The sequence below is a fragment of the Benincasa hispida genome, chromosome 9 (assembly GCF_009727055.1).
Source record: "Benincasa hispida cultivar B227 chromosome 9, ASM972705v1, whole genome shotgun sequence".
Lineage (NCBI taxonomy): Eukaryota > Viridiplantae > Streptophyta > Magnoliopsida > Cucurbitales > Cucurbitaceae > Benincasa > Benincasa hispida.
The window spans coordinates 38,819,925-38,845,871 of NC_052357.1; the positions used below are offsets into that span (position 1 = coordinate 38,819,925).

At 38.5% G+C, this 25,947-nt stretch overlaps 1 protein-coding gene across 1 annotated transcript; it reads right to left on the bottom strand.

Annotated features, from left to right (window-relative positions):
• Positions 1-24,049: 24,049 nt before the first annotated feature.
• LOC120084707 lies at positions 24,050-24,541 on the bottom strand. The gene has a single exon (XM_039040520.1). It carries the CDS (start codon positions 24,539-24,541, stop codon positions 24,050-24,052), a length of 492 nt encoding a protein of 163 aa, XP_038896448.1.
• Positions 24,542-25,947: the final 1,406 nt, after the last annotated feature.

Consider the following 25,947-nt stretch of genomic DNA (forward strand, 5'->3'; position numbering starts at 1 on the left):
GATAAACTATCTGATGAAAACTACTCTAGTTGGAAACACAAGATCACAACCATTTTAATCATCAATGACATGGTTCGTCCTTACGGAGGAGTGTCCTCCTATTCCACCACAAAACGCCGTTCGAAATGTTCAGGAGGCCTATGAACGTTGGACACGAGCGAACGAGAAGGCTTGAGCCTATATCTTGGCCAGTCTTAATGACATTTTGGCCAAGAAGAATGATCCTATGGTCTCAGTGTATGAGATCATGGAGTCCCTATGGGGAATGTTCGGACAACCGTCTAGACAGCTCAAGCATGAGGCTCTTAAATGCATCTTCAACTCCAAAATGGAGGAAGGCACCTTTGTTCGTGAACATGTGCTTAATATGATGGTCTACTTCAGTGTGGTGGAGATGAATAGGTCTCGGATCAATGAGAACAGCCAGGTTAGCATTATTCTGCATTCCTTGTCAGATAGCTTCCTGCACTTTGTTAGTAATGCCATACTGAACAAAGTGGACTATACCCTTATAACTCTCATCAACGAGTTGCAGACATTCCAATCCTTGCTGAAAAGTAAGAAGAACAAGGGAGGTGAGGAAAATGTTGCTTCGTCTTCAAAGACGTTCCATAAAGGTTCGACTTCAGAAACAAAGTCTACACCTTCTACTTCTAACATTTCCAAGTGGAAGAAGAAGAAGGGTGGTAAGGGAAGGGTAAGACACCTGCTAACCTACAGCCTGTCGTCCAGCGGGGAAGGCGACCAATGCCCAAAGACAAAGAAAAGTGTAACCAGGATGGGCACTGGAAGCAGAATTGTCCACGTTGGATAAAGGAGAATAAGAATGCCAAGGTTAAGGCTAAAGCCAAACAAGGTAAATATGATTTACTAGTTTTCGAAACTTGTTTAATGGAGAATGATGATGGGTTATTGATTCTAGGGTCACTAATCATGTTTGTTTTTCTTTTTAGGGGATTAGATCTTGACGGCAACTGGAGGTTGGAGAGATGACGATGCGAGTAGGCACCAGGCATGTCATTTCAACTGTGGTAGCGAGAGGGATCCAATTGATTTTATAGAAGAAGTTTATCATTTTGCATGATGTTTACGTAGTTCCCGAGTTAAAGAGGAACTTAAAGTGTCTGATACATTGTAATTATACTCTAAATTTTATTTGAATAAAGTATTTATTCATAAAAAAAGGAGTTGAAATCTATTTAACAAATCTGGAAAATAACTTGTATGTGCTAAAGCCGTTAGCAACGAGTTCCCTCCATAACATAGAGATGTTTAAAACTGTTGTAACTCAAACTAAATGACAAAAGGTTTCTCCAAAGGAAAATGCCTAACTTTGACACCTTCGATTAGTGCACATAAATCTCAATAGGATTGAGAAGTTGGTAAAGAATGAACTTCTAAGTGAGTTAGAGGAAAATTCTTTATCGGTGTGCGAATCTTGCCTTGAGGGCAAGATGATTAAAAGACCTTTTATTGGAAACGGTTATCTAGCTAAAGAGCCTCTAGAGTTAGTGCATTCTGACCTTTGTGGTCCGATGAATATACGAGCCAGGGGAGGCTATGAGTATTTCATCACTTTTACAGTTGATTACTCTAGGTATGAGTATGTTTATTTGATGCAACAGAAGTATAAATCCTTTTAAAAGTTCAGAGAGTTCAAGGCTAAAGTTGAAAATGCATTGGATAGACAGATTAAGACACTTCGATCAAATCGGGCTGGAGAGTTTTTAGATTCAAGATTCCAAAACTATTTAATAGAACATGGAATCGTTTTTCAACTCTCAGTGTCAGGTACACCTCAGCAGAATGGTGTAACGGAGAGGAGAAACAGAACCTTGTTGGACATGGTTCGGTCGATGATGAGTTACGCGTCCTTACCAGACTCATTTTGGGGTTTTTCAGTGGAGACTGCAGTGTATATCCTTAATTGTGTTCCTTCTAAGAGTGTTGCGAGAACACCTTTGGAGTTATGGAACTGGTGTAAAGCTAGTTTGTGTCACTTCCGCATATGGGGTTGCCCTGCATTTGTGTTTAAGGCTAATCCAAAGAAATTGGAACCACGGTCGAGGTTGTGCCTCTTTGTAGGTTACCCTAAAGGTACACGAGGGAGTTACTTTTATGATCCTATGGAAAACAGAGTGTTTGTGTCTACGAATGCTACTTTTCTAGAGGAGGATCGTATTAAAGAGCACAGTCCACGTAGTAAGATCGTGTTACACGAGCTTTTCAACAAAACTATTGAAACTTCAACAAAAGTTGTTGAAGGGCAATCTTCATCAACAATAGTTGTTGATGATAGTTCATCTGGTAGGTCAGTTCCACATCAAGAGTTGAGGGAACCTTGACGTAGTGGGAGGGTTGCGAACCCACCTGTTCGCTATATGGGTTTCACGAAAATCCTGACTATGGTAGCCGATGGCGCGGTTAAGAACCCTTGTCTTATCAGAAGGCAATGAAGGATGTTGACTTGGATGAATGGGTCAAAGCCATGGATCTCGAGATGGGGCCGATGTACTTCAACTCAGTATGGGATCTTCTAGATCAGCCTGATGGGGTAAAACCTATGGGTTAAAAATAGATCTACAAGAGAAAACGGGGTGCCGATGGGAAGGTGCAAACCTTGAAGGCTAGACTTGTGGCAAAGGGTTATACCCAGGTGGAGGGAGTCGGCTATGAGGAGACTTTCTCGCCTGTTGCCATGTTGAAGTCTATCCGCATCCAACTGTCTATTGCCGCTTATTATAACTATGAGATATGGAAAATGGACATCAAGACTGCCTTTCTGAATGGTAATCATGAAGAGACCATTTATATAGTGCAGCCCGAGAGATTCATAGCCTAAGGTAAAGAGGAAAAAGTTTGCAAACTAAATCGATCCATTTATGAGCTGAAACAGGCATCTCGATCATTCATTTTGATACTACGATCAAATCATACGGCTTTGACCAAAACATTGATGAGCCTTGTGTCTACAAGAAGATCATCAATAGTTCAGTAGTTTTCCTAGTGTTGTATGTAGACGATATCCTACTCATTGGGAATGATGTAGGACTACTTACTGCAATTAAAAACTTGTTAGCGACCCAATTCCAAATGAAAGATTTGGGAAAGGCTCAGCTTGTTCTAGGTATACAGATCTTTTGGGATCGAAAGAACAAAGTGCTAGCGCTGTCTCAGGCATCGTACATTGATAAGATGTTATTAAAATACTCGATGCAGAACTCCAAAAAGGGCCTACTACCTTTTAGGCATGGAGTTACATTGTCTAAGGTTATGTGTCCTAAGACGCCTCAAGAAGTTGAGAAGATGAGAAGGGTCCCATATGCATCTGCAGTTGGCAGTTTGATGTATGCGATTCTCTGTACTAGACCAGACATCTGCTATACCATGGGAATAGTAAGTAGTTATCAGTCTAATCCAGGATAGGGTCACTGGACCGCAGTCAAGAACATCCTCAAGTATCTTCGGAGAATGAGGGACTACATGCTCGTGTATGGAACTAAGGATTTGATCCTTACTAGATACACAAATTCTGACTTTCAAACTGATAAGGATTCTAGGAAATCCACTCCAGGGTTAGTTTTCACTCTTAACAGAGGAGCTGTAGTATGGCGAAGAACTAAGTAGGGGTGCATTGCTGACTCCACGATGGAGGCTGAGTACGTAGCGGCTTGTGAAGCTGCTAAGGAGGCCGTTTGGGTCAGAAAGTTCCTAACTGATTTGGAAGTTGTTCCAGACATGTCTAGGCCTATCACCCTCTATTGTGACAATAGTGGTGTTGTGGCGAACTCCAGGGAGCCAAGGAGTCACAAGCGTGACAAACATATAGAGCGGAAGTATCATCTCATCTGCGAGATAGTGCATCAAGGGGACGTGATAGTCATGAAGATGGCTTCGGAGCACAACGTTGCTAACCTGTTTATGAAGGCTTTCACGACTACAGTTTTTTAGGGTCACCTTCAGAGCATAGGTCTACGGGATCGCCTATGCCTGAACTAGGGCAAGTAGGAGATTTTTGTACTGGGCCTTAGTGCTCTAGTTTATTGTTTTGTACTAGTTGTTTTGTACACGCCACTCACTTTAGGGCAAGTGGGAGATTGTTGGGGATGTTGCCCTAAACTCTCGTTGGGTCCTGTAGTTTGTAAACACTGTACTGAACAAACACTTGTGATGTAATAATATATGATATTTTCTTCACTATTGTCTATGAAACATGGGATGTTTTATTTGCTTTACCACAAACCAATAAACTAAGATCCCTAGTTGTCATTGTAACTTAAGCATGCATGTGGAGACATACAGGTGGATCATGCCTTAAGTAATTACCAAAATGGTCTGTAGTATATCGATATAGGAGGAAAACCTTATCCTGGTGACACTATGGATGCGGCTGGCTTTGTAGAATTATAAATGTTGTGACTTGCTACAGATGGTCTGATCCTGATCATTCATGTGGAGACATACGAGCGGGGGCATCCTATACAAAGAAGTTTGTATAAGACCGGACCACGAAGTGTTATAGTCTTGTTATATAATGTCGTTCATGACAGAGACTTCAATTCAATAGGATGACATAGGTAACATGACTTCAATCTTGAGTGAGTTGGGAACTCTTGCCTTTGAGGGCAGTCCTTTAATTTGCAGGGGTTCGAGTGGCCAGGTCGCTGACTCAAACATACTACTTTAGGGATTTGTTTGATTTATGAGCTGGGAACTCAGCTACATAAGATGGAATTCACTTCTTCCCCGAAGTAAGGGTAAGTAGATAGATTGCTCCCTTAAGGACTGATTCCGGGGCTTGAATGATGTGACGCCACACACATTATCATGGCTCGAGAGGTGTCCACACATAGTAGGACTATGTTGTATTGTTCATTAAAGGGATTAGTGATACTTAAGGAGTTAGATATAACTACAGGGGTAAAATGGTAAATTGGCCCAGCTGTACTTATGAGCATCTGTGAAGGAATATCGTACTGTTGACTGGTTATATCCGATGGGCACAGAAATATATCTGTTGTGAGAAGAGTGCAGCTGTCGATCTTTATTGGAGTGCCTGGCAATTAATGGATGGTGGATCTCGTGGCTAAAGAGTTTAGTCAGCTATTCACGTACCGTTGGAGCTTCAAGCCACAGGTTCATAAGGTCCCTTTGGTAGCTCAATGGATTCAAGTTGAGAATAAGTTTTTGGGTCAGTTGAAGTGTTCAAATTGACAAGAGGGAGTTTGATTATATATGATATGATTAAACTAGTCAATTATATATGATATAGTTGACATGATGTATGAGATACATTAATTGAAGAAAAAGGATATAAATATGATTTATATCTAGTGGATGAGAAAATGACTATGGTTTATATGTTGCATATGATGTGATATTAAAACTATAGGTTATAAATATAATATGATTATATTTATTTTTAACTAAACAATTATGAGATAATTGTTGGTGATTTTTCTCCATAACCGTATGTGAAAGTGGGAGGTTACATTAAGTTTTCATTGGTGAAGGATAAAATGAAAATAGTTTTCAGTTTTGGAAAGAGATTGGATAATCGCTTCACGAATTGTACACTACCCATCGTCTAGCTAACGAGAGCATACACGATAGCTCAAGTTGTCCTAAACGATCGTGCACATGCACAGTTGACCTAAACGATCGTATAGCTTTTTCTAACGATCGCGTGCGTGAGCGAGTTTTCCTAAACGATCATCTAAACGACCAACCCCAATTTACTAAACGATTATGCACCTATTTCTAAATGATCAAGCACCCGTCTATACGATAGACTCCAAACTCTCCCACTTACTTTGTCGTTGTAAACGATCGTAGTTTCCTCCTCCCCTCTACCAAATCCAACAGAGCCCACAGCTCCTAGATTGTCAATTCGAGAATATCGAGGTTACACTAGAAGGAATTCGGGCTTTAATGTCGGTTTTAAATCGACATTAAAGGGCTTTAATGTCGGTTGACAACTGACATTAAGGATAGTGTTATTAAAGCCCTTTTATGTCGGTTGCCTTTAATGTCGGTTAGGGCAAACGAACATTAAAGGGCTTCAATAACACAACCTTCAATGTCGGTTGCAACCGACATTAAAGACCTTCAGTGAAATTTTCAACTGACATTAAAGACCTTCAGTGAAATTTTCAACCGATATTAAAGGTCTTTAATGTCGGTTGCAACCGACATTAAAGCCTGTTTTTTTTTTTTTTAAATTCTTAACCGACATTGAACCTCGAATCTGTCCCTTTTTTAAAATTTCGTTGCCGAATCCATTTTTTTGGTCAAAAAGTATAACATGATACATTATCATCAAACGCTGTGACTATGACATATTATTCATGTATGGATTGTAAATCTATTACATTTAATCCACAAATTCTGCTATAAAATTATAACTTAAAAGGTCGTATAATAATTCAAATCTTGAAAACAAAAATTACAAGTAATACAAATATTATGATTTTACAAACACTATGAGTTTACTGTCCTTCTCCACTTGGTAAGTATGGATCCCTTCATAATTCTTCTTGAACAGACCCCTCCAGCTTCAACAGTGTCTAGTTACAGGCATCTTTGTCTGACTACTGTTGTTCAAATGATCACAGACAAAAAAGGTTTAAGGCAAAGGATTGAAAGTGAAAATATGATCATAATTCATATTTAACTAACCGTGTTTATTGGGAATGTGCATAAATGGTACATTGAAGGCAAAATTCTTGTATTGAATGTATTGGATCTAGAGTTCCCCAAGAAAAAATATAAAGAGGTTGCGATACCAAATCTTTACTCCTTTGTTGCACCTGCAAAACAAGACAACTCAATAGTTGAATAAATGAGAGAATCTTCTTTTTCAAAATCTTTACTCCTTTTTCAAGAATCTTCTTTTTCAAAATTTTCGACAGCATAACGATGCTACCACAACAAAACCAAAAATTTACCTTGAACCTGTTCAAAGAAACACACTTCCAAATATATTTCACAACCAATTATTCTCAACAGAACTATCAGAATTCCCAAAAAATTAATATTAAAAAACGCATACATCAATAAGCAAATTCAGCTCACAATGTACTTCAAATCTCAAAAGTTGTCACAAAAACTACCATAGTGCATGAATAACCCACAAACTACCATAATGCAACCTACAAACTCAAGCACCTTGGATCAAATCTAAATTACAAATAAATAGTACCCATGAGTCATAAGCGGGTGTTACATTCTAATCCAATATGGTCCAAAGAGAAATAAACGCACTATAACTTCTTAAACAGGAATTTCATATCATTAGAGTCACTTGAAAACACTTAGAAACCGTGCTTAAAACTGCAAGTATTCAAAAATGCACTTACCAGGAACAATTTTTACGTGAATCCCTTTCTGTTGCAAGAAATCCATCTCCTCCCCACCCCTTCCAAACACTAAAAAACACACAAACAACAACATTAAAAGTATAGGGTAGAAATTCATCTCCTCCCCACCCCTTCCAAGAGTTGATATCAATAGATATAGCCAATTACATATCTGCAGCTCTTTTAACTCCATTTAAACCATCTCTCTTAGTTTTCATCAGTTTTCAAATTAAAAAATTGCAGAAATAGAAGAACAGAAGTTCCAAAATCCAACACAACAAATATATGTTGATTATGAAGTCAGTAAATGAAATCTTAAATCACAAAAACCCATAAAACTTCATATTCTTTAGTTTAAATATGTATAATAAAAAACTAATACTCTAATCTAAAAATGGGACCTTAAAAAAACAACAAAAATGGAAGAACAAATGCTCCAAAATCCAACACAACAAACAAAAGTTGATTCTGAGGTCAGTTAACAAAATCCCATGAAATTTTATATTCAAATGTAGAAATGGAAGAACAAAAAGCTCCAAAAATCCATAAAAACTTGTATTCTACCTCTTTGAATTCAAAATTACTCCCAGAAACAACTTGAAATGATCCAAACAATGCGCGCATAGTGTGCCTCTGAACTTCCCCTTCCGGCACGAACCGATCAAGAAACTTCTCATCGACAAGAACCCTCTCCTCGCCTCCGTCAAGCTCAAAAGCACTGCTACGAAATTTCGGAAACTCCATCTCTTCCTTTCTTCCGATCACTCCTTCAATTTGCTCACCTCCTCTGAACTATTGATTATTAGAGTGCAAATTATGTCTATCTATGATTTCTTTCATGCTTCAGAAATTCAAACACAGATGGTAATATAATCAATGGAGGAAATGACTAAACAATATGAAATTAATGATAATGAATTCTGTTTCCACTCCAATCTTTATAATTTAGAAAGATCAAAGAGTCAAGCATAAACATCGTTATCATAACCGCAATAGTTAGAATTGAGTGACTGAAAAGTTCAGTCATCACTATTACCATAAACCTTGTTGTTGATGAGAAAGCAAGGCTTGAGGCATGATTTATAGTTTTCATTTAGTCTTTTCTGTTTGTTATGACAAAATTTATGAGGCACTACTTTACAAGAATATCCTCTTGTATCCATTATCGAATTGGTTAATATCCTTATTTGTTCTCATCTTTTTCCGTAAGATTGTTGTAAGCAAATTACATGTGTTTTCTTCGGTTAGCTCTTTATTTCTATCTCTGTTCTCGCCATTTTTAGTAACATACTATCCTTTATAAATGGAATTAAAGTAGGTTCAGAAAACCTAGAACTCAGAAATCGAAAAATCCATCAATCAAATCAAATCAAATCATTAGTTGAGGCCAACAACATGCGTGATGTCGTCTACAAAACCCATCAATCAAATCAAATCAAATCATAAATCGAAAAATCTACAACGCCAACAACATGATCCAAGAGATTGAAAAGAATTGCCTGATCAAAAGTTAAACTAACAAGATTTACAAGTCCAGGAAAATATGAAATAATCACTAGTTTATCATTAGTTGATGCTTATAAAACAAGCAAAAAAAAAAAAAAAAAGGAGGCGTTTTATTGTGAAAAAAGGGAGAACAATTAGTTAGAGATACAACAGAGCCCTTATTCTTCTTCCAAACAGCTACCTAATAAAATAATGTTTCAACTTAAAATCTGAATAAAAAAAGAAAAAAGAAAAGGGAGTTTTATAGTTAGACAAAAGAACCTGGATGCCGTTGGGCAAGTTCTTCACCGTGAGAACTCGAAGTTGCGACTCAGTCTCCGGAATCAGTCTTGGCTCAAAGATTCTGACGGCGGCGATTTTCGGCGCAGTTTTCAAGTAGGATAACTTGAACGTGTTCTGATCAAGCGGACTATACAAAAAAAAGTCCACATTCGGATACTCCTTCAGAATCTTCTCCATAATGGACGGTTCGGTGACCTCAAACTTCCTCGCTCTGCCGACTAAACATACCGCCATTTTCGAATTCTGTAACTCGATCTTCATCTTCTTCCTCACTGGTCCTCTAGGAGGCTGAGTCGAAGAAAGACCAAACGAAGAAGAATCTTGAGTGGGAGTATTGGATTGGCGAGGCTGTTGCAACGCAGTGCCGATGATGAACGATCGAAGCGGTGCAAAAGTGGAAAACGGAATCTCAGGGATGGTGTTGGCAGAGAAAAAGACGATGAGAGAGAGAGGAGTTAGGATGAGAAAGAGGAGACGACAATCGACATCCGTAAAGGATCTTTGAAAGGCCATGGGGAATTGGTTAGGGTTTATGAGGATGCAAAGAAGTGGTTAGGGTTTATAAGCGGAAAATGAAAAAAATCGGGGGGAGGGGGGGTTGGTTTTTTTTTTGCTAAAAGCGGATTTTTAATGTTGGTTTTAAATCGACATTAACGGTATACCTACAATGTCAGTTTAAAACCAACATTAAAGATCTTCTTTTAAAAAAAAAAATAAACCGACATTATACATCCGATTTCACTTTTTCCAAACGACATTAAAGTCTAAAATTCTTGTACTGTTACTGAGTGGTGGTGTCCTCCTTGCTACTTGTTTGTGTTGAAGACCACTCGATGGTGAGCAACGACGAGATTTGGTGGACGATTGACTTGGCGATCACAGCGACAATGAGAGTTGCTGATATTGACGAGAGTGAGAGATCAAGGGAAGAAAAGTTCTTCAAAGGTAAGTCTCTTGTCCTTTGTTGTTTAATTGTTAAAAGTATGCTATAATTTGTGAATAGATGCATAACTTGTTATATGTTTTGTGAATGCGTTATTTCTGTCACAATGAGTGTGGTAGGATCTTGCTTCCGCTCAGATGTACTCTTTAATAAGAGTTTCTTCAATTACAAAACTAAACCAAACAAACCGAACAAGTTCATACATGGAACAAATATTGTATTGAAATTAGTTGAATAATCTGTTACTCATCATACTCTTTGTAAGAAGAGAAAAGATAGAGAGTGAGCATCTGAAATTGAAAACAAAATAGGTTATCTAACACATGACCAAACTTGTCACACAGAATGTTATAGCATTTTCAGAGACATTATAAATCAATGCAAAAAACTAAAATCAGAATAGAACGTAGAGTTTGGTAACCCAGTTCAATGCAATACTACCTACTTCTGGAGGGTAATTGTACCCGTGGAAATATATATTCACTAATATGAAGTTAAGCAATTAAAATGATGTACTTATCTGTAAATAAACAACAATTACAATGACACTCGAATAGCCTAACTTAGAGAATGATCACTTAGATTCTCCCTAAGTGTGAGACTCTCTCTCAATGAAACTTAGGCTCCCTTAAGTGTGAGATTCCCTCAACTTCAATGTACTTAGGCTTCCCTTAAATATAAGAATATTAGTGAATGATCACTTAGGCTCCCCCTAAGTATAAGACTCCTTCTCTACTAGTATCTTCCCACCTTCTTGTGGATGTCTCTTCATGTTATAAACTTAGGCTCCCCTAAGTTAGAGAATCTCTTCTCAAGAGATAATATCTTAGGCTCCCCCTAAGACTAACTAATCTTCTCAGGAAGCTTGCTTCAAAAACAAACAATGACACAACTCAAGATCAATAAAGATTCGAAATTAAAGTTCAACCACCACAAGAATAGAACTCGTTTTGAACGAATCAATAAGATCTAGAGACACTCAAGATCAACAATGGCGAAAAAGCTTCATAATCTCATAGATTGACATGCTTGTGTTCTTCGGCATAAACACAAGACAATGACTTGAATATTTTTCAAAACGGCTAACCCTAAAATTGAACAAATTCATCATATATATTTGCAGGGTTGAGAATATATTCAAGGAAAGAATAAATCTACTCTGCAAGTAAAAATATAACAGACCACAAAATCTGAAAAATCCTACTGACAAATAAGGAAAAAAATATTAAGTAGATCTTTTTATCTATCACGTAATGATATCACAGACAATGTCATGACATGTTGTATGACATGTCGCAGAGGACAAGAAAATACACCAGCAACTATGCATTAAATATATCAACATCCAAGGAGTCAATCTCAAGGAAGAATTAGCACGACACAGAGTATGTTACATAAATATGTTGTTCAAGTTTTGCCTGAAAAAATAAGTCAATGATAACAAACACCCTAATAGTAATATTTAGTGAAAAGAAACAAAGAGCAAGAACAAGAGAGACAAACCTATGTTACTCTGGGATGAACTTTGTGCTTCAAGAACCTTGAATAAAGACCTCCATGGCTGATTTTGAAGTGGATGTAAGTTATATAGCCGAACCACTGCAATCACTAGTGTAGTCTTCTTCTTCTCTACCTTAATTTTTCGTTTTTATTTACATTTTTGTTCAATTCTGCTTGCTGACAAGTTTCTGTTGAAGAAGAGAGAATTTTAGAGATTCAGCATTGATGAAGACTTTGCATGCAGTTTGAAATAATGCTTTGACTTTCTCTTATCAATATTTCTTAGTGCTGTCAATTGAAGAGAAATTGTCATGTGTGAGTTGCTTTTGTTTTACACGTGGTAGAGATTATTTATTTACAAAATCAAACCCAAGCGCAGTGTTTTCAAAGGTGAGAAGAAATCATCAACCATTTAATCCTAATTTTTATGGGTTAAGAAGAAGAAAAATTTGATGAGGAAGAAAAGTTTAAGTTTTTGTTTGTTAGTGGCTAGTGCTGTTTTTTAGAAGTTTTTGTTTAATTCCATTTAATCCTTTATGTTACTTAGATGAATTAATTTACCAAAATAGATATATATACACAAAAATGTTATTTTGATATTGTTACATGTACCTTTCTGTATGAAAGAATAATGTGAATGTATACATTATTTTTTACTTTTTAAAATTAGTCATGCAAATTTGGAGACAAAATGTTGATGTATGAACATCTTTTTTTAAATTCTTCTTTTTGCAGATATGGTCCTTTCATTGATGAAAAAAGAACAGTTAATATCAATGTTGATTAGCTATTTAGAAATGCTAGACCAAATGATTCTTATATGTTTCATTTTACTTCTACTTATCATTTTGAATTATGGAACACAAACTAAAACCTTAGGACATCATACTTATAGGAGACATTGTATAAGGAAATTTAATTTTTATAGATTAGTTTATGAAATTGATTTGGCTACACACAGACGAACAAAACCTTCACTATTTTATGTGAATTGCTTAAGTTTATGGATCAAATAAGAGGATTAGATATATTGAAGTAGAGGAAATGGTTGCTATCTTTTTATACATGTGCGTGATGTCAAAAATAGAGTTATTCGTTGATATTTTGCATGTTGGGGTAAGACATTTAGTGGATGTTTTAACCTTGTCCTTAATTCTGTGCTTCGATTATATGAAATTCTTTTGAAAGCACCTGAGCCAATAACTTCAAATTGCATAGATGAGTGGTGGAAATGGTTGAAGTTATTCATAGGAATTTTGATCTTAATATATATTACTTAAACATCAACTATTGTGATAATAACTTTCATTCTTTTTCTTCGTAATTGTTTAAGGGCCTTAGATGGAATATATATTAAAGTGAATGTTTTAATTGTTCATAAACCTCAATATAGGACAAGAAAAAATGAAATTGTAACTAATGGGTTAGGTGTTTGTTCTCTAGATAAGCAATTTATTTATGTCCTACCTGGATGGGAAGGATCAACTTCTGATTCTAGAGTTTTAAGAGATGTTATATCTAGAAGAAATGGACTTAAAATTTCAAAGGGTATGTTACTTAACTTACCATAATTACCACATATATATGGTATATTGCATATTACATTATCATTGTTTAAAAGCTAAAATATTACGTATAATTCTTAAGGATATTATTATCTTTGCGATGTTGGGTGTACTAATAGTGAAGGATTCTTAGCACCATATAGAGGGCAAAGATATCATTTAAATGATTGGAAAGTTGGACATCAACCAACTACGCCTGATTTTTTTTTTTTTTTTTTTAACATGAAGCATTGGCTAGAGAAATGTTTAATGAATGGAGATCTAATAGACGTTTTTAATAAAGGAAATCAGACATGAGGATTTCCATGAGCAGTGGAATGATCGTTCCAAATTCCATTCGATATTGAACATACACAATTACGGTACAAGAAACGGAAACTAACAGGTCATGCATAATACAAAATTACAGCATGCTTATAAGAAAATCAAGGGAAAGATTATACATACCTTTGAAGACTCATGCTTCAAACTCCCTCGATCACGAACGCTCGTTTAGTCTCCCAGACAGCAATACATGAATGCTTGAACACAACGACCGCAACACAACATGATCAACAGCAACCACCACATGAACAATGCAAGCACACAACGAATGAGCTAAAAAACCTCGAACTCAGTCGAGTTGAGTGAGGACACCACCACAATGATTACCTTGGTATTCTCGGTGTGAGAATATAGAAGTGTGGGCTCTGTATGGACTTAGTTAAAGGGAGAGAACGGAGGAACAACAATCATGTAGACGATTGAGCAAGTGGGAGATGAGAAGTGTCTATTGTATAGACGAATGCTCAATCGTGTAGAAGACGACAACCTATCATATAGATAATGCCTTGCGATCGTTTAACTACGACTAGTAGAGTGAACTATCGTATAGTAACACTCCACGATCGTTAGTCTCTCTAACAGCTATTGTTTAGTGAAACCATTTCACTTGACAGCAATCCGTGAGTTCCTTTCTGAGAATAGCAACTCTCCTTAATTTAGGAAAATCTTTTTCCTTTTGTCTCACGATTACCATAAAACCATGAATAACCTCCCACGCAATTCGTTATTAGAGAAAAAGAGATAATTATCCAATAATTAATATTATTATAAATATCTATGATAACCAACTTACCATATGATATTTATAACCTATAGTTTTAATATTTCATCTCATGAAACATATAAACTATAGTTATTTTTTTTATTTTATGATACTTAATGTAGATAACATTTACTTTAATCCTCCACTTGACGTATCTCATACATCACACCGATTATATCATATACAATCGAATTTCATCTTGTATGTTTGAACATTTCAAAAGCAACACCAAGAACTGATTCTTAACTTGAATCCATTGAGCTACCAAGAGGACCTTATGGACCTGTAGCTTGAAGCTCCGGTGGTACGTGAATAACTGACTAAACTCTTTAGTCATAGGATCCACCAACCGTGAACTGCTAGACACTCCATTAAAGATCGACAACTGCACTCTCCTTACTACAGATATATTTTGTATCCATATCAACCAATCAACAGTGCAATAACCCTTCACAGATCGCTCGTAAGTACAATTGGGTCAATTTACCCTTATGCCCCTATAGTTACATCTAACTTCTTAAGTACCATTGATCCTTCTAATGAACATAAGTCATAGTCTTACTATGACTGAGTCCTCTCTTCCAAAGAGAAGCCGTGGCCACTATGTTGAAGACCCGGAATCAACCCTTAAGGGAGCAATCTATCTACTTACCCTACTTTGGGGAAGGAGTAATTTCCATCTTGTGTAACTGAGTTCCCAGCTCCCAAATCAGACAAATTTCCAAAAAGGTAGGCTTGTTGAGTTGGCAATCTGGCCAGTCTCACCCATACTAATCAAAAGACCGCCCTTAAAGGCAGAAGTTCCCAAAACACTCAAGATTAAGGTCATGTTACCTATGGTCATTTAGGTGAGATGTAAGTCTCAAGTATCAATGACATTATATAAAAAGACTAGTCATCTCGTGGTCCGGTCTTCTACAAACTCTTTGTATAGGACACCCCCGCCCACATGTCTCCACATGAGTGATCATGATCTACCATTAGGCTGTCTCTTATACACATCTAGATGTGTATAAGAGACAGACATAAGTCATAGTCTTACTATGACTGAGTCCTCTCTTCCAAAGAGAAGCTGTGGCCACTATGTTCAAGCCCCGGAATCAGCCCTTAAGGGAGCAATCTATCTACTTACCCCTGCTTTGGGGAAGGAGTGAATTCCATCTTGTGTAACTGAGTTCCCAGCTCCCAAATCAGACAAATTTCCAAAAAGGTAGGCTTGTTGAGTTGGCAATCTGGCCAGTCTCACCCATACTAATCAAAGGACCGCCCTCAAAGGCAGGAGTTCCCAAAACACTCAGGATTGAGGTCGTGTCACCTATGGTCCTGTCTCTTATACACATCTAGATGTGTATAAGAGACAGGACCCAGACTCTCCAGATGACCCTCGAACACTTTAGCCCTGAGAGCCTTTGTAAGCGGATCAACAACGTTGTGCTCCAATGCGATCTTCGTGACTATCACATCACCGCAATGCACAATTTTCCTGATCAAGTGGTATTTTTGTTCGATATGCTTGCCTCTACGATGACTCCGAGATTCCTTCGATTTGCCACAGCTTTGCTATTCTCACAATAGAGAGTGATCGATAAATCCATATTTGAAATAACTTCCAAATCTGTAAGGAATTTCCTCAGCCAAACAGCCTCCTTAGCTGCTTCACAAGTGGCTATGTATTCGGCTTCCATAGTGGAGTCTGCGATGCATCTTTGTTTGATGCTTCGCCACACTACAACCCTTTCATTCAGAGTGAACATTGACCTTGATGTCAATTTACGAGAATCTCTATCAGTCTAAAAGTCAGAGTCTGTGTATCCTGTAAGGATCAAAACCTTATCTCCATACACGAGCATGTAGTCCCTCGTTCTTCGAAGATCCTTGAAGATCGTTTCGACCGCTGTCTAGTGGTCTAATCCTGGATTGGACTGATAACGACAGACAATCCCTACTGTATAGCAAATGTTGGGTCTGGTACAAAACATTGTATACATTAAGCTTCCAACAGCTAAAGCATAGGGAATCCGTCTCATCTCCTCAACCTCTTGAGGCATCTTAGGACATTGATCCTTAGACAATACGATTCCATGCCTGAAGTGTAATAAACCTCTCTTGAAATCCTGCATCCTATACTGGATCAACATTTGATCAATGTATGATGTCTGAGACAAGGCTAACCTCTTGTTCTTACGATCCCGAATGATATGGATCCTTAGAACATATTGCGCCTCACCCAAATCTTTCATTTGGAATTGGGCGGCTAGCCACTTTTTAATGTCAGTCAGAAATCCTACATCATTAAGAATGAGTAGGATATCATCCACATACATTATCAGGAAAGCTATTGAGCTGTTGATGATCTTCTTGTAAACACAAGGCTCATCAACGTTCTGATCAAAGCCAAACGATTTGACCACACTGTCAAATCTAATGTTCCACGATCTAGACACTTGTTTCAGCCCATAAATGGATCTATTAAGCTTGCAAACTCTTTGCTCTTGATCTGGAACTATGAACCCTTCTAGTTGAGCCATATAGATAGTCTCCTAAAGATTACCATTAAAAAAGGTAGTCTTGACGTCCATTTGTCATATCTCATAATCATAAAATGTGGTTATGAACAGGAGTATCCTGATAGACTTCAACATGACAACAGGTGAGAAAGTTTCCTCATAGTCCACTCGATCTGGGTATAACCCTTTGCCACGAGTCTAGCCTTAAAGGTTTGCACCTTTCCATCTACACCTCGTTTTCTCTTGTAGATCAACTTACACCCTATAGGTTTTACCCCATCAGGTTGATCCACAAGTTCCCAGACTTTATTGAAGTACATAGACTCACTTTCCTGGTTCATGGCCTTAATCAACTCATCCTTGTCAACATCCTTCATTGCTTGCTTAAAAAATAATGGATCCTCAACCCCATCATTAGAAATGACGTTTTGGGCTTCAGCCAAACCCATGTAGCGTTCTGGTGGGTTCATAACCCTCCCACTAGATCGAGGCAGTCTCAACTCTTAAGCTAGTTGGCTAGATGAACTGACCTCAACAACTCTTGTTGATTTGTCAGTCTGTTTAACAACTCTTGTTGAACCCTCAATAGTCTCAGTCTCACTAGAAGTCTCACATAAAACTACCTTACTTTGTGGCTTATGATCCCTGATGTGGTCTTCTTCCAAGAAGATAGCATTTGTAGAAACAAACAGTTTATTCTCACTCGGATCATAGAAGTATCCACCCCTCGTTTCCCTGGGGTAGCCTACAAAGAGGCAAACTTTCGAACATGGTTCCATCTTCTTCAGGTTAGTCATAAGCACATGGGCCAGATACCCCCCAAATCCCTAAGTGGTGTAAACTACCTTTACGGCCTCTCCATAGCTCAAAATGTGTTTTAGAAACACTTTTCGAGGGAACTGAAGGAAATCAGACATGAGGATTTCCATGAGCAGCGGAATGATCGTTCCAAATTTCATTCGTATTTGAACATACATAATTACAATCAAGAAACGGAAACTTACAGGTCATGCACAATACGAAATTATAACATGCTTTACCAAAAAATCAAGGGAAAGATTAAATACCTTTGAAGACTTATCTTCAAACTCCCTCAATCACGAATGCTCATTCAATCTCCAAAACTGCAACACACGAACGCTCGAACACGGCGACCGCAACATAGCACGATCACAGCGAACATGAACTCAACGATCTCTAAGGTCACGAACCCAACGAACGGTCTCCAAAAACCTCGACCTCAGTCGAGTTGAGTAAGACACCACCATAATGGCTACCTTGGTATTCTCGGTGTGAGAATCCAGAAGTGTGGGCTCTGTGTGAACTTGGTTAGAGGAAGAGATCAGAGGAATAACAATCATGTAAACGATTGAGCAAGTGGGAGCTAACAAAAGTCTATCATATAGACGAATGCCCAATCGTTTAACAAATGCTCCGTGATCGTATAGCAAATGCTCCGCGATCGTTTAGCCACGACCAACTGAGTGACACTATACGTGAACTATCGTGTAGTGTCTCTCCACGATCTTTTAGTCTCTCTTCAGCTATCGTTTAGTAAATCCTATTCACTTGACAACAAACCGTGAGTGAGTTTACGAGAATAGCAATTCTCACAATAACTACTAAATTTAAGAAAACATTTTTCCTTTTATCTCACAAAGGATAAAAGAGAGTAAAGTTGCGTCAATTGTATGAAAATTGGCTAAGAAATATAATAATTATAAATTATCATCAATACACCCATTAACACCATTGCGATGGTAGAAAAGGATATTTCAAGTATGTTTTGCAGGATATCAAGTCACCGTATGCGTTCATGGCTCAAGAGAAAAAGATTAACGCATCTACGTTGCATTGCGCCCATCATTCAGGAATGAATAGACAATCAACGCAATGATGGCGCATGCGACAATCGATCCAGAGCTAAACTTCAACTACATGCGGTAATAAAAACAACACAGCATGCGAGCACACGATCGAAAGATGCAAATGAGCAACACAATCACGGAGATTTTGACACTTGTACAACTAACCGTTGTGCATTTTCGACGGACTGATTGCATAACAGAAGGAATATTTATTCGACCATTCTCAAAATTTCCATAACAATAAAGTGGGGACCACAAGTCAGAGAGTCAAAGCTTTCACCTATAAATACCCTCAAAGAATTCACTGAAAGATATACTTGATACGAGGGATAATTGATACGAGGCTATTTAGAAAGAGGCTGATCTGAGTACTGATCAGAGAAGATTCGGGAAGAAAAGAGACAAGGCCGAGAGGTGAGTCTCAGGCCGAATCATTCCAAATCCCCGCCGTGAAGCTTTGTACCTAGATCAACTCTACCGGTTGAGCAACTCTGAGAGGGAAGCTCATCCTTCCATTTACTCCATCTACGCCGACAAGCAATCTCTCCATCCAGATCGGTGTCAAGACATTGGCACTCTTCTGTATCTGTTTCTAACTCTTATTCATCAATTGTATTTCATCTTCTTAGTCTAAATCATTCACAACCATGTAACAGACGTTTGATTTTATAGTTAATTGTCATGATCATTCTCATTTCCACATTTCTGTCTATTTCTGTTCCTCCATTAATCGCTTTCTTCACGATGTTTTCTTAATCCCTTGGTGATTAATATGAATTAAACAAGTAACTTAACCTATGTTAAAGAAATAAATATGTTTAGCTAAAGCATGCTAGACGACATCTTCACCTGTGAGAGCAGAAGTAAAGATGCCATTCTGATCTGTCGAGAGAATGTTAAAAGAATGCGTTAACTAAAGCAAGAAGTACTTCTAGAGATGGAAGTAACCTTGCGTTCATTACGTTCGTCCCTGTTTCACCACAGAGATGCGGGAAACGCGACTGATCACCGAGAGGTGTACGCCAAGGAAAAGCGGAACCGTACTTATATCTTTAACACAATTAAGAAACTTGTGCTGTTGATATTAATTATCCTTTCTCCTTTTGTTTCACACATAAGCCTTGCCACCGCATAACACAATCTTTGTATATTCTTCACAGTCAGTCTCAACCTCGGTATCTTGTATCATGTAACCTGTATCTTGTATCATCATAGCTTAGGTTTATTTTATCGCACTTTACTTTTATCGTAATACTTTATTATCGCATTTTTATCACTTACCTTTACTTTATCTCATTTTCAAATATATGTACACACAACCTTTTTATAAATTGAAAAACCCTTGGTCACATATATCAAAAATGTAAAACAATAACCTCAAACAGTCCCTGTGTTCGACCTCAGATTACACCGAGAAACTTGCGGTGGAATTATACTTGATTCCAATGTAAGGAAACTTGTGACAACGCATAGTATACTATAAGATTCTCATTTATAATGCATATCTAGAAGTAGTATCGCATAAAGAAAATAAAGACATCATTCATCCATGCGTTGTATGGCATAAGATTAGAATATATTGTACGTTAACAAGTTTATGGCATTTTTATGTCTTTATAAGTTTATGGCAATTCATCTTGCATTCTATTCTTGCATCATTGTATAATTTATGTCATAACATACATCATGGCAGCACAATGAATAATGTAAAAAGAAAGATTAAGAATATCGCAAAGTTGACAAAGGATGATAAAGAAGCACAGGCACAGAGAGAGAATTGCTACTTAGTTGTATTGAAAATTAACTAAGTATACAAATAATTACAAATAACGCAATACAAAAATTTTGGCCCTGTACAAAGAATCAAAGAAGTTCGTTAACTAATGAATTGAACTCAGACGAGTGCACAATTACAAATTAACACCGTGCTTCCATTAATGCAAATACATTTTTGCTGAGGAAGGGCAACAACGCATGTATTCCCACAGCACACCCCTTAATTCAAAGCATTTCTGGAGGATTGGGCGCATGGTATTGTTACCAGCGCATCGCTACCTTAACATAGTGCCTTTTCACTAAGGACGGGCAAAGAACACATACGCACGCAACACACCCCTCAACACAATGTGTTTGGGTGTAATGGATGCAAGGTGTATCTTGCTAGCACATAATGCACCCATCATTGCGTTACATACCAATTTTTATTATTTTCTTTTTAATTCATCAAAAACGCAAGTCGAAAAGACTTTGCGGTGTTCATCGTTTCATCCAGTTTTCACAAAAATTGAAGAACAACGCTACTAATGCATACAATTTAAACATGTCATGGAAATACACAAATGATTTAAATTGAAGGTAAATACAGAAAGCATTAAAGGCTAGTTCTATGAAGCAGTAAATAACGTAATTTAGAAAGCAGTTAAAGAAAGCTGTAAAGAAAACAAGTAAACATAGTTAGGGATGCTGATTGAAAGGGATTCTCAGAATTATTGTAATTGCTTACTCCGCAAGCGGTTAATCCAGCTTGCCCTAGTCAATGGTATCCATGTGTCGATCTATGTCACATCCGTAGTAAGGCTTAATTCGTTGACCATTAGCTTTAAACGCGTTGTTCCCATCTACAGTTGTTAGTTCCACTGCGCGGTAAGGAAAGATAGTCTTGATTCGGAATGGCCCAGACCAGTGAGACTTCAACTTCCCTGGGAAAATCACAAACGTGCATTAAATAATAATACTTGTTGACCTTCGACGAATGTCCCGTCATTTATGCAGTCGTCATGCCACTTCTTGGTTTTCTTCTTATGATCTTGGCATTTACATAGGCGTCCCTTTGCCATTCGACCAGCTGGTTCAGTTGCCGCTTCCAAACTTTCTCCGTACTTGCTAAATCAAACTTTAGCTTCTTGCATGCCCACATCGCCTTAGGTTCCAACTTGAGCGACAGATGACAAGCTTTTCCAAAGACTAGGGCATACGGGGACATGCCAATTGGTGTTTTATAGGCAGTCCTGTATGCCCACAGTGCCTCATCAAGCTTGGGCGACCAATCCTTCCTGGAGGTATTGACTACCTTCTCCAAAATATTATTGGCATATGCGATGGCCTTAACCTATTTTGATACGTAATCAATCGCGATCAGGATATAATGATGACCTTCTGATGGTGGAAATGGGCCCATGAAATCGATTCCCAAACATCGATAACTCAACATCTAGATTGACGTAACCGACATTCATTTCTTTTAGAACAAAATTCCCCGTTCTCTGACATCTGTCGCATTGCACAACGGGGCATTTGGCATCTTAAACAGTGGTTGGCAGAAATAGCCACACTGTAAAACTTTGCGGCAGTCCTGCTGCCCCTAAATTCCTCCATAAGAGACTCATGACAAGCTCTAGAATGTGGCTTGACTTTTCGTGTTCAGGAAGCATTCGACGTAGATGTGATCAGGGTCCAATGTCGATAAAGGAATGGGTCGCCCAGAAATATTTGGTCGTGTCTTAGCTTCTTCTTTTGCTGGTAGCTTAGTCATCTGGGTATTTGACCGCAAACAATGAGTTCACAAATGTCGCATTAACAAGGAACATTAATGTCTACTGACATCAGCAGCTCACGGGGAATCTTTCTTCAATATCTTTTTCTTTCCCTTCGAACCTCGCAATTCACATTCTTGACAAATGATAGCGGATTGGTTCTCGGTGCCCTTCGGTCTTTATGATTTCTAGGTCAAATCTTGCAAGAGCAACACCCACCGATTCAAGCCCTCGTTTTGCATCCTTCTTTGTCATCAGATATTTGATACATAGTGATCGGTATAGCACCCCAAACATTTGTTACAGTACTGTCGGAATTCTCCAGTGCAAATACTACTGCGAGCATTTCTTCTTCGTGGTTGTATAATTCTCCAGCAATCAATTCAAACGTTTTACTCGCCATAAGTGGATAGGAAGAAATACCTGTCCTTCGCAGCTGACTCAATACATTGCGCGCCCGCATAACTGCTCGCATCACACACACGCTATGGTTAAGGTCCAATCCGACGCAATCAAAATGGGTGCGGTGTGAGGCGCATCTTTCAATGTGTTGAATGCTTCAATGCACGCATTATCAAATTATATTCACGGGTCAGCTTCAAGGAACGCACTTAGGGGCCTTGCGATCTGGGAGAAGTTGCGAATAAATCTCGATAGAACCAGCTGTCAGAAAACTCCTAAGTGTTTTCACGTTTACTGGTGGAGGTAGCTTGGAAATTGCGTCGATTTTCGCCTTATCAACTTCCAACCCTGCCTTTGAGATTTTATGACCTAGTACAATTCCTTCTTCAACCATAAAGTGCCATTTTTTCCAATTCAGAACAAGATTCGTTGCCACACATCTCTTCAAAACTTTCTCAAGGTTAGCTAAACAGGAGTCATAATTATTGCCGAAAACTGAAAAATCATCCATGAATACCTCGACTGACTCCTCCAAGTAATCTGAAAAGATCGCCATCATACAGTGTTGGAAAGTACCTGGCGCATTGCAGAGTCCAAACGGCATGGGACAGAATGCAAACGTACCAAATGGGCACGTGAAGGTTGTCTTGTCTTGATCTTCTGGCGCATTTTCTATTTGGTTGTACCCTAAATAGCCGTCAAGGAAACAAAAGAATTCATTTCCAGCAAGTCTTTCTAACATCTGATCAATGAACAGGAGTGGGAAGTGGTCCTTTTTAGTGGCCAAATTTAACTTGCGATAATCCATACAGATTCTCGACCCCGTGGTTGTCCTTGTGGGAATTAATTCGTTCTTGTCATTAGTGATGATTGTCATCCCCCCTTTTTTCGGAACACACTGCATTGGGCTCACCCAGCAGCTATCAGATATCGGGTAGATGACACCTGCGTCCAGCCACTTCACTATTTCCTTCTTCACTACCTCCCTCATAGCAGGGTTCAAGCGACGTTGCCTTTCTATCGATCCTATCTTTCCTTCTTCTAGAAAAATCTTGTACATGCAATACGAGGGATTGATTCCTCGAATGTCTGCCAAGGTCCATCCTAAAGCCTTTGCATTGTTTCTCAAGATCTGTATGAGTGATTCTTCTTTTTCCTTACTCAGCGAGGCAGAAATAATAATCGGTAACGTGTTGTTACCTCATAAGTAAGCATACTTGAGGTGCACAGGCAACGACTTTAACTCTAGCATGGGTGGTTCTTCTAAAGATAGTTTAGTGAGTTGTGAAGTTCGTTCAGATAACTTGAGTGGTTTAAAATTTGATTCAACTTGAATTGCGGTGCAATCTTCCTCCCATATTGCGTTGATTCTAAATTCTTCTTCCTCCAATTCTTCTAGGGGTTCGTGCCACGGTTCTTTCCGTAATTCCTCAATATATTGGCAATTATCCATATCACTTGGGTACTTCAACGCATTGAAAACGTTGAACTTCACTTCCTAATCGTCAACTCTGATGGTGAGTTCTCCTTTTTGCACATTGATCAGCGCTCGCCCTGTTGCGAGAAATGGGCGACCCAAGATGATAGGTACTTCTCTGTCAGATTCGTAATCCAATATGATAAAGTCTGCCGGGAAAATAAACTTGTCCACTTGCACGAGTACATCCTCTATCTTTCCCTCAGGATGCATTATCGATCTATCGGCCAACTGTAGTGTGATCGTGGTTGGTCTTGCATTACCGATATCCAACTTTTTAAAGATTGATAAGGGCATTAGATTTATGGTAGCCCTTAAATCGCACAGTGCGTTCCCGACCTTCTTCCTTCCTATTGAGTAGGGCAATGTAAAACTCCCAGGGTCCTTCATTTTTGTAGGGATATTCTTTTGAAACAGTGCACTACATTCATACGTTAACGCAACTATTTCATTCTCCCTGATCTTTCTTTTGTTAGCAAGTATATCCTTGAGAAATTTTACATAGCTCGGCATCTATTCCAGAGCTTCTATTAAGGGAATAATGATGTGTAGTTGCCGGAGAACGTTTAGGAACCTTTGGAATTGCTTGCTATCATCTTTCTTCTTCAGCCTGGACGGGAAAGGTAGAGGATCTCGCCTTACTTCTTATTGAGTTGGCTGTTTGGTGAGGTCCTGTTCTTACTGTGTTTTGTTAGCTGGAGGTTTCGTTGATTAGAATTCAAGTCTTGAGGAGCTTCATCTTTTGTAGGTGTACTTACTTCTAAACTGGTAATTTTTCCACTACTGGTTGATTGGTCATCATCGACAATTAGATCCATTGGTCTTATTGTTGGATCTAGTATTGGAGGTATAGGGGCTGTTGTTTTACCACTCCTCAATGTCACTGCATGACATTGCTCTTTACCTTGTGGCCTCGATGCTCCTGAACTGCTAGGCAGCGTACCAGACGCCTAATTTTTCAACTTAATTGCAAGTTGTTCAATCTGCTCTTCCAAACCTCTAAGGGAGTTAGCATGCGATTGTCTAATTGCCTCGCTCTTTTCGATATAATGCTTCAGTGAAGTCTCTAGAGACGAGGTACTGCAAGAGGTATCATATAATAACAGTTGGTCATAGGGTGGTATACTTTGAGAGTTACCTGGACTATAGTCCGGATTAATGAAGACCGGAGGGTTGCCTCGATCCCCTTGATAACTGTTCTGATGGAAACTATGGCTCCCCTGGTTGTGATTCCCATCCCAACTTAAAGTTGGGTGATCCCACCAACTAGGGTTGTAGATGTTGCCAAATGACTCATTATAGATAGAATATACGACCTGTTGATTCCACGAGCAGACTTCTGCTGGATGTCCCTCCCTACATTGAATGCAGTTCATTGCGACCACGTGCGTCAACGCATTAACTTGCGCTGAACATTGAGAGAGATTTCTTTTTTGATTAGCCATCGTCTGAAAGAGCGAGGTCATCATGGTCATTTGATCTATCAGTGTGCTCATTATATTAGTTGACACATCGACACTTTCCTTGCTTCAAACCAGTTTCCTCAAACCCGATATCAATCCACTCATCAAAATGTCGCGAAATGCGATCTAATATGCTTTTGGCTTCCATATATGATCTGTCCATTAATCCTCCTGCTGCAGAGGCATCGACAATTGCTTGCGTTGATTGATCTAAGCCATTGTAAAAAGTTTCCATCAGAATGCTATCGGAAAATCCCGATATGCGGACAACTCTTCACTAACTGTTTGAAACGCACCTAGGCGGTGCTCAAAGTTTCATAACCCTTTTGCTCAAAATTCAACACATCCCTCCATCTCCTTGCGTTGACGATTGGAGGGAAGAATCTGTTCATGAACCTGTCAACCAACTGTTCCCACGCGTTAATCTCATCTGGCTATAACGACTGAGTCCACCTC

Coding starts and splice junctions, on each gene's coding strand:
- LOC120084707 (XM_039040520.1), bottom strand. CDS start 24,541: ATGCCGAGCTATGTAAAATTTCTCAAGGATATACTTGCTAACAAAAGA.